This window comes from Rhagoletis zephyria, unplaced genomic scaffold (assembly GCF_001687245.7).
Source record: "Rhagoletis zephyria isolate East Lansing unplaced genomic scaffold, Rhagoletis_zephyria_1.1 Rzeph_scaffold_01328, whole genome shotgun sequence".
NCBI classification, from domain to species: Eukaryota; Metazoa; Arthropoda; class Insecta; order Diptera; family Tephritidae; genus Rhagoletis; species Rhagoletis zephyria.
In genome coordinates, this window is record NW_016158412.1 from 75,417 (window position 1) to 83,412 (window position 7,996).

Below are 7,996 nucleotides of genomic sequence, written 5' to 3' on the forward strand. Positions count from 1 at the left end.
CGCGTGGTCCGCAATGATTTCCGCGCGTTGATATTTATGTATGTACTAGCTTATACCCGCGGGTTTTACCCCGCGCTTTTATACAAAAAGGAAAAATAATTTAATGATGTTAGATTTTATTTCTGTGCCCATTTCGTTATAGCTCGTTATTTTTTAAGCGAGTTCAGGTATTTAGGCCGTTTAAAACTATGAAATTATAAAATCTCGTCTGCGCGCTAGGCATACGGCGGTGCCACGGCGGGTTCTAATATTTCCAACTCAAATTTAGTAACCTGGCCTTGATAAAATACCACTTCTCATTACTGTAGCAAATGCCTCAAGAGAGCTTTAGATTATAAGGCCGAACCCGGCTCTCCCTTTTCCATTTAATGAAATTTATTCTGTCAGTACGNTTGAAGTGCCACGCCCTTTTTCTTATAACCCTTCTTATAATCTTCTTCCATGAATTTAGAATTGATTTTACATACCCCAGTACCAAGTCCCAGTACTCTACCATGAACACCTCTAGAGATAAGCAGTATAAAACAGTAAATTTGTACGGCAGGAACCATGTCCCCTTTTCGAATAACGCAAATTCTTCTCTATGAGTATGGAATTAATTTTGTATACACATCTCGGTGCCAAGTTCCAGTCCTCTGCAATAAACACCTCCAGAGATATGTAGCATAGAAAAATCAATTTGCATGGGAGTTGCCACACCACCTTTTCCAATAACTCTCATTTTTCTCCATGAGTATGGTATTAGTTTCATATACATACATGCATACATATGTATTTCCATACCAAGCTTGAGTGCTTTACTCCAAACATTTGAAGAGATATGCAATATGAAACTTTCAGTCAGTATGGGAGGTGCTACGCCTCTTTTCCTAAAACGTCCATTTTTCTCTGTGAATATGAACATGATTTCACACAGTGTTGGCAAACTGTTAATCTGATTAACGATTAAAAATTAACGATTAAAATGTTAATCGCGTTTGACGATTAAAATTAATTAGTCGTAATCAACTGTACGATTAATGATAACATTTTTTGAATCGTTAATCGCTGGCTGCGATTACATTTAATTAATTTAAAACATTAATCGTTAATTCAATTAAAAATAAAATCTGATTAATTTGTCTAGTTGTCCGAATTTGAAACCAAACACCTCGGGGCTCGAGCACCCCCTGCCCCTACCTGGCTACGCCCATGTTGGTATATATCTTAATGAAAATGCACACCAAATTGCTTAGATTGATGAGGAAACCCGACTTAGCCATACCGGATTAACATGCTTTGTGTGCACAGGGAAATTGAAATTCCAGCATAACTTAATTAATCACCAAACCTACTTGATCAAATTAAGAGTTAATGATTAAAAATTAATTTTTTAATCGCGGTTACGATTAACTGTTTAGTCGGATTAAAATTAATCATGATTAACTGTAATCAGATTGAATTTAGTCGAATTAACAAACTAATTAAAACATCAATCGATTAATGCCAACATTGATTTCACATACATATCACTATACCAAGTTTCAGTTCTCTCCCACAAATACTTCCAGAGATATGTATGTAATATGAAAATTCCAATTTGTACCAAATTTCATCCTGATCGGAAAACCGGTTAAAGAAGTAGCCTATTTTTCAATCCAGGTCATAAACCATCTTTGAGCAAAATTTCGTTTTCAAACAGGTGGAAATTCTTAAAAAAGTAGCCTATTTTCCAGTCTAGGTCATAAGCTATCTGTGTGCAAACTTTCATGCAAATCAGTTAAGTGTTTTCCAACATAGGTCATAAGCTATCTCTGTGCGAAATGTCATGCAAATCTGTTCAGTCGTTTCCGCGTATTAATTTAATTAAAACTTTTTAACAGGTGGCAACTCTTCCAAAAAATTAGCCTATTTTTCACTGTAGGTCATAAGCTATTTGCTTGCAAAGTTTGATGCAAATCCGTTCAGACTTTTTCGCGTATTAATTTAATTAAACTTTTTTAGCAGGTGGTAACTCTTAAAAAAGTAGCCCATTTTTCACCCTAGCTCATAAGCTATCTGTGCGAAAACTTCCATGCAAATCAGTTCACTCATTTCCGCGTATTAATTAAATTAAACATTTCTAACAGGTGGCAACTCTTAAAAAAAGTAGCCTACTATCTAACCTAGGTCATAAGATATCTGTGTGCAAAATTTCATGCAAATCCGTTTAGTCGTTTCCGCGTATTAATTTAATTAAACTTTTTTAACAGGTGGCAACTCTTCCAAATAATTAGCCTATTTTCCACTGCAGGTCATAAGCTATCTGCTTGCAAAATTTCATGCAAATCCATTCTATCGTTTCTGCGTATTAATTTAATGAAACTTTTTTAACAGGTGGCAACTCTTAAGAAAAGTAGCCTATTTTCCAATCTAGGTTATAAGCTATCTGCGTGCAAATTTTCATGCAAATCCATTCAGTCGTTCCCGCATAATAAATAAATGAAACTTTTTTAACAGGTGGCAACTCTTAAAAAAATAGCCTATTAACCAATCTGGCCCATAAGCTATCTGCGTACAAAATTTCATGCAAATCCTTTCAGTCGTTTCCGCGTGATGATTTCCCAAACATCCAAACATACAAACTTTCACATTTATAATATTATAAGATATAAGATAAGATAAGATATAAGATAAGATTATAAGATAAGATTATCGTGAACCACAAAAATACTCCCTCTGCGATAGTTCCATAGTTGCTAACGCTGGAAGGTTTTTCTTTCCATGCGCTCGTACATGTAAACGTGTTTGCCTTTTATTTTCAGCAACCTGTCTCCTGGTTGCGAGCGTCTTCATCGATGGAGAGACCGGTGAGTGTTAGTAACTACCCTTCAGGCAAACGGTGGCAATTTATCTCGGCGTGTCAGTTGATAGAACAAAATGTTGCCACTACTAGACTCACTCCTGGTGATGCAGGTGGTGGTAATTCATTTTTGGTCACATTCAACAATCGTTAACTCGGCCGAAAAAAGCCGACTGAACATCAAAAGTACGACGCCAGCGAGATAAAAAAAAAATGACGTCGTAACAATCACGCGCAGAACTTGAATTTAGTACATATTTGCACCATTGAGCATGCGCCGACGAACAAAATTTTAATGTTCGGCGTTGCAAATAAACCATTTGTTTGGCGCAACACTCTAAAACAGCTGATGAGTAAGTGACGCATTTTATCGAAAACGGGAATTCAAAATAGTAATTTTCAAGTGTTGTGTGATTTATGTATGTATTAAATTTGTTGAGTTCTACAAAAGTTGTTGATTGCCACACGTTGTTTATTAAACTAATACAAAATGCTGGGAAGCCGCCGTAACTTAAAAAGGTTAGTAAGTAATAAAAAGAAAGAATTTGTGTCTAAACTTCTATACAAGCCGCCATGTGAGACATTGGAGACTCCACTGGCAACCTTGTGCGGGAGTCAAATTTGCAATCAAGTGGAAATATCGTGCCAGATGAGGAGCCGGTTAGTAGTTTGTGTACAAAAGATTTAAAATGCAAATTAAAAGATTGGGCACTAAAGTACAGACCTAGTAGAGAGTGTTGCAATGATTTGCTTGGAATTCTTGCCGAAGAAAATCTCGATGTGCCAAGTGACATTAGAACCCTTTTACCAAAAACGGCAAACTTTAGTATTAGATGTGTACCTCCAGGATTCTATTCCCATTTTGGTATTGAAAATCAATTAATGTCTTTGTCTAATTACTTTTCCGAAAGCGATGAAATAGTTTTCGACATTAATGTAGATGGAATACCCTTATTTAGAAGCTCCAGGGTTCAGCTATGGCCCATTTTGATTAGAATTGTTAACTCTAAGATAACTTCTATATTACCCATTGGAGTATATGTTGGAAAGCAAAAGCCCAGTGATTTAGATGTTTATTTACTTGATTTTGTTGAAGAAATGACTCGCATTTCACAAACTGGAATTTGTATTAAAAACAAAACAGTTCGCCTTACATTAAGAGCTGTGGTTTGCGATGCCCCAGCTACTTCATTTATATGTGGAACAGTTGGGCACACATCCTCTTACGGTTGTTCCAAATGTACGCAAGTAGCGAAGCAAATTGATCACGTTTTAACTTACAGTATAGATTCAGGCCCACTGATTTCAGATGAAGATTTTAAGGAGAGGCGGCTAAAATCTCACCATCAAAAAACTTTTCGTTCTAAAATCTCTCCTTTGGAAAAAATTAATCTTAATATGGTAAGTCAAGTGGCCCTTGACAGTATGCACTTGGTAGACTTAGGGGTGGTAAGAAAATTTCTGATGCGTTTGTTAAATAACAAAATTAACTTGGAATATAAAGTTTCAAAAGAGAATATCCTTAATATTTCTAAGGATTTAAAATCCCTTCGAAAATATATTCCATTGGAATTTTCTCGCCGACCGCGTGGCTTCGAAGATATTGTGCATTGGAAAGCCACGGAATTTCGGCAATTTTTGCTCTATACGGGTATTTTAGTACTAAAAGGAAGCATTCATAATGAGCTTTATTATGAATTTCTCCTACTGCACTGCTCATGCAGATTATTATCATGTCCAAAAAGCTACGAGCGAAATATAAAACTTTGTCAGGATATGCTGAAGCTGTTTGTGCAAAATTTCCCAGTTGTGTTCCAGGAAAATAGCTTTTGCATATCACAGACTGTGCAAAACAATTCGGAATTCTGCAAAATTTTTCAGCTTACAACTTTGAAAATTACTTGCAAATTTTAAAAAGTTACGTTAAAAAACCCACACATATACTTCAACAAATTTATAACAACGTTTCCCGCGAAAAGCCTAATAAACAAACTCAACAAGAAGGATTTTTAGAAGAAAAAAATCGAATAAAGTTAGTCACGTCGGAATATATTTTTAGTGTCGAGTTTCCCGACAACTATTGTTTTATTGAACCTAATATACCTTTCCAAATAGCAGCTTTCAATAAAGAAAAAAAACTTGTAATAGGAAAGCGACTTTTAAATCCAACTGCTTTTTTTGAGGAACCAATAGATTCATTAAAATATTTAGGAATATGTTTGGTCAATTTAAATCGCAGCAGCATAGACGAAAGTTTTCTTCTATCCCAAATCAAATGTAAGTGCATAGGTTTACCTCAGCAGGATAAAATTGTCTTGATTCCAATCTTACATGGCTGCTTTTAAACTCAATAAAAATTTAATATTTGTTTAAATGTACAAATAACTAACCATTATAATTTATTTATTTATAAGCGAACCCCCAAAAATGGAAAAACGGCCATCAAAGTACGTTAAACTCACGAAGACAAACGTGGAAACACAAGGTAAATATTGAAAATTAAAATGTACTTTTATTACAAATTCATTATAATTTTTGTGCAGATGAAAACCGGTGTGAGAATTGCGTGTGGCTGGAAGAAATATTTGAAACAAAAATAGATAAGAAATTTCAGGAAATAAAAGGTATGTATAAAACTTTGTAAGAATTAAAAAAAAAATTTTTTACTTCTATATTTTCAGATTCAATATCAAAACTACATTCATTCGTAACAGAGGAACTAAAAAGTATGCACTTTTTCGATTTTTATGATATGAAAAAATTAGAACTAAAGTTTTTTTTCGATTTTTCAGATTCGACCACTCATCAAAATACAGTTGTAATGGAAGCATTGGCTGAACAAAATGTTCTTATAAAAAAGCTATTAATTCAAGACACAGAGAACTCAACCATGTCGGGTACATTCCCCATAAAAGACGACGACACGCTAAAAGAATTGGATGAAAATATAGACGAATCCAACACTAAAAGCTATGTAAGCACTTTAGTAAATGTTTTAACAAGTGTACAAATTTCGAAAATAATTTTTTTTATTTAATTTTAATTGTTTTTATAAAAGTGTTGTTCGTTCTTTAACAAAAACAATAGAAATCCAGATTTCAAACTTTGTGCAAAATTTAAAACAATTCAACAAATTTTCATCAAAATTTCAAACTTTTTAAATTGTGCACAAAGTTTGAAGCCTGGATTTATATTGTTTTTGTTAAAGAACGAACTATACTTTTATAAAAACATAATTAAAATTAAATTAAAAAAATTATTATCGAAATATTGGGCTGCTACTATTTTGACCGCTGGCCCATTTGTTCCTTAATATTAATTTTTTGTTTTTTATTTTGTAGGTCAATATGGTGAAAAAAATTATTTCCAGTAATTTACAGAAAAATATTGACTTGATTTTCGAGCCGGAATTCATTTATGAGTACAACACGGACGGTAGTCATGGAAAGAAGCGGTTGAAGGACTTCAAGCTGTATAAAGTCGTCAAAGGTTCGTTAAAGTAAATTTTGAAATGTTATGTGTACTTATATTTATTTATTTTAAGATGCCGTTGCAACGTTATATGGTGTAGAAGAGGCTGAGGAGAAGATTCGAAGGGCGATCCATCTGTCGAAAAAGCGCTATTTGAAAAAAATACTTATAAGTAAACGAAACCAAAGTGACGATTAAAGTAGTCTTATACAGTAACTTACAAAAGTAAGCATGGAGTGATTTTTTTACAATAGTTATTGAAATTATATCAAACTGTTTAAACAGAGTTTTTAATTTTTCATTTCGTAGGTACGCAGTTTATAGCCCCTTTAACCTTTTTTGGTGACGGTGTTAAGCATTTCCTTCCATATAAAGAAAGTTTGGAATTGGTTATATGGAGGAAAAAGCTGAACCCCTCAGCAAAAAAGAAATACTAAAAATCAACGTGAGTTTGAGCTACTTTGAACTTGGAATTCATTGTAATAAAATTGAATGGGCTATAAAACTGGGTACCTATACAATTAAACATTAAAAATTCTGTTTAAGCGTTTGAAATTTTGATGAAAATTTTTTGATTTTTTTACACTTTAACAAATTAGGAAACTTTGTTTTTATGGTTTTATTAACGAACAAGCCTTATACATATACATATACAGTGGTCGATCAAATTATATCCGCACCCCATTTTGACAAGTTCGAACATATTATTTCTTTTTTTTTGTTATTGAATTTTGGTTATTTTTTATTAAAACATAGTTTTCTTTCACAAAACCAAGTTTCATATTAAAAAAAAAAAAATTCTACAAACTTTCGTAAAAATTTTGAACTTTTTTAATTAGATTCCCTAGAAAAATTCCGAGTATGCAGTTTTGCAGCCCATTGAATTCTAGTAGATAAAGTACAAGTTCCAAATGGCTAAAAATTACATTTGTCAATGTTTACTCTTGATTTTTTAGAACTTTTTTTTGTGTTCTATTTGCTTCCATATAACGAATAAACACAATTTATATGGAAGAAAACCGTAACATCCGCGACAAAAAAAGTTCTGAAAAATCAAGGGTGATTTTTAGCCATTTGAAACTTGTACTTTATTCTACTAGAATTCAATGGGCTGCAAAACTGCATACTCAGAATTTTTCTAGGAAATCTAATTAAAAAAGCTCAAAATTTTTACGAAAGTTTGTTGAATTTTTTTTAATAACAACCTTGGATTTACACGGGTTTTGTTAAATGACAAAAAAAAATAATATGCTAGAACTTGCCAAAATGTGGTGCGGCTATAATTTGTTCGACAACTGCATTTATTAAAAAAAAAAGTAGGAAAAGTTTTACTATGAAAAATAATTTGAATATTGTAAAAAAATCACTGTGTACTCATTATTTTGTGAGTGACTTATTTAGTAAGGTTACAAAATATTAAAGTTCCATTGCTATGTAAATTTAAAAATGAATTTTTGTGTTTCAAATTCTTCTTTCATAATTAGTTTTATGTCATAGGTATCTTAACTGACGTCAACATACAATTTTAACCTTACTTGAAATATTTATTGGAATTCTTAAATTTTATTTAATTTAATATGAGTGATGTTAAGTTTTTTCTCAAAAATGTATTTTTTGTATTCTAATGCAAATATACTCTCACTCCATTAAATCTGCGGACACCCTTCTTTTTTTAAATATTCACAATATTTTGCAAGCTATATT

The 7,996-nt window shown here is 32.6% G+C and overlaps 1 protein-coding gene across 3 annotated transcripts; it reads left to right on the forward strand.

The window, feature by feature from the left end:
- The first annotated feature begins 3,133 nt into the window (after positions 1-3,133).
- On the forward strand, positions 3,134-7,135 carry LOC108363647 (uncharacterized). Of its 3 annotated transcripts, none has more exons than XM_017617073.1 (7): positions 3,134-3,344; positions 5,236-5,306; positions 5,365-5,445; positions 5,503-5,547; positions 5,614-5,795; positions 6,163-6,310; positions 6,366-7,135. In XM_017617073.1, the coding sequence occupies exons 2-7, from the start codon at positions 5,249-5,251 to the stop codon at positions 6,488-6,490; spliced, it is 639 nt and encodes a 212-aa protein (XP_017472562.1). In that variant the 5' UTR covers positions 3,134-3,344; positions 5,236-5,248; the 3' UTR covers positions 6,491-7,135. The 3 variants fall into 3 exon arrangements, with proteins under 3 accessions (XP_017472562.1, XP_017472561.1, XP_017472563.1); XM_017617072.1 differs by having other exon boundaries at positions 3,134-3,340; XM_017617074.1 differs by having other exon boundaries at positions 3,134-3,336; positions 5,233-5,306.
- Positions 7,136-7,996: the final 861 nt, after the last annotated feature.

Excerpts from the sequence above, each read along its gene's own strand:
- LOC108363647 (XM_017617072.1), top strand. The coding sequence starts at position 3,312 with ATGCTGGGAAGCCGCCGTAACTTAAAAAG. Across the intron at positions 5,446-5,502 it reads GAAATTTCAGGAAATAAAAG|ATTCAATATCAAAACTACAT; the intron begins GTATGTATAAAA and ends CTATATTTTCAG. Across the intron at positions 5,796-6,162 it reads AATCCAACACTAAAAGCTAT|GTCAATATGGTGAAAAAAAT; the intron begins GTAAGCACTTTA and ends TTTATTTTGTAG.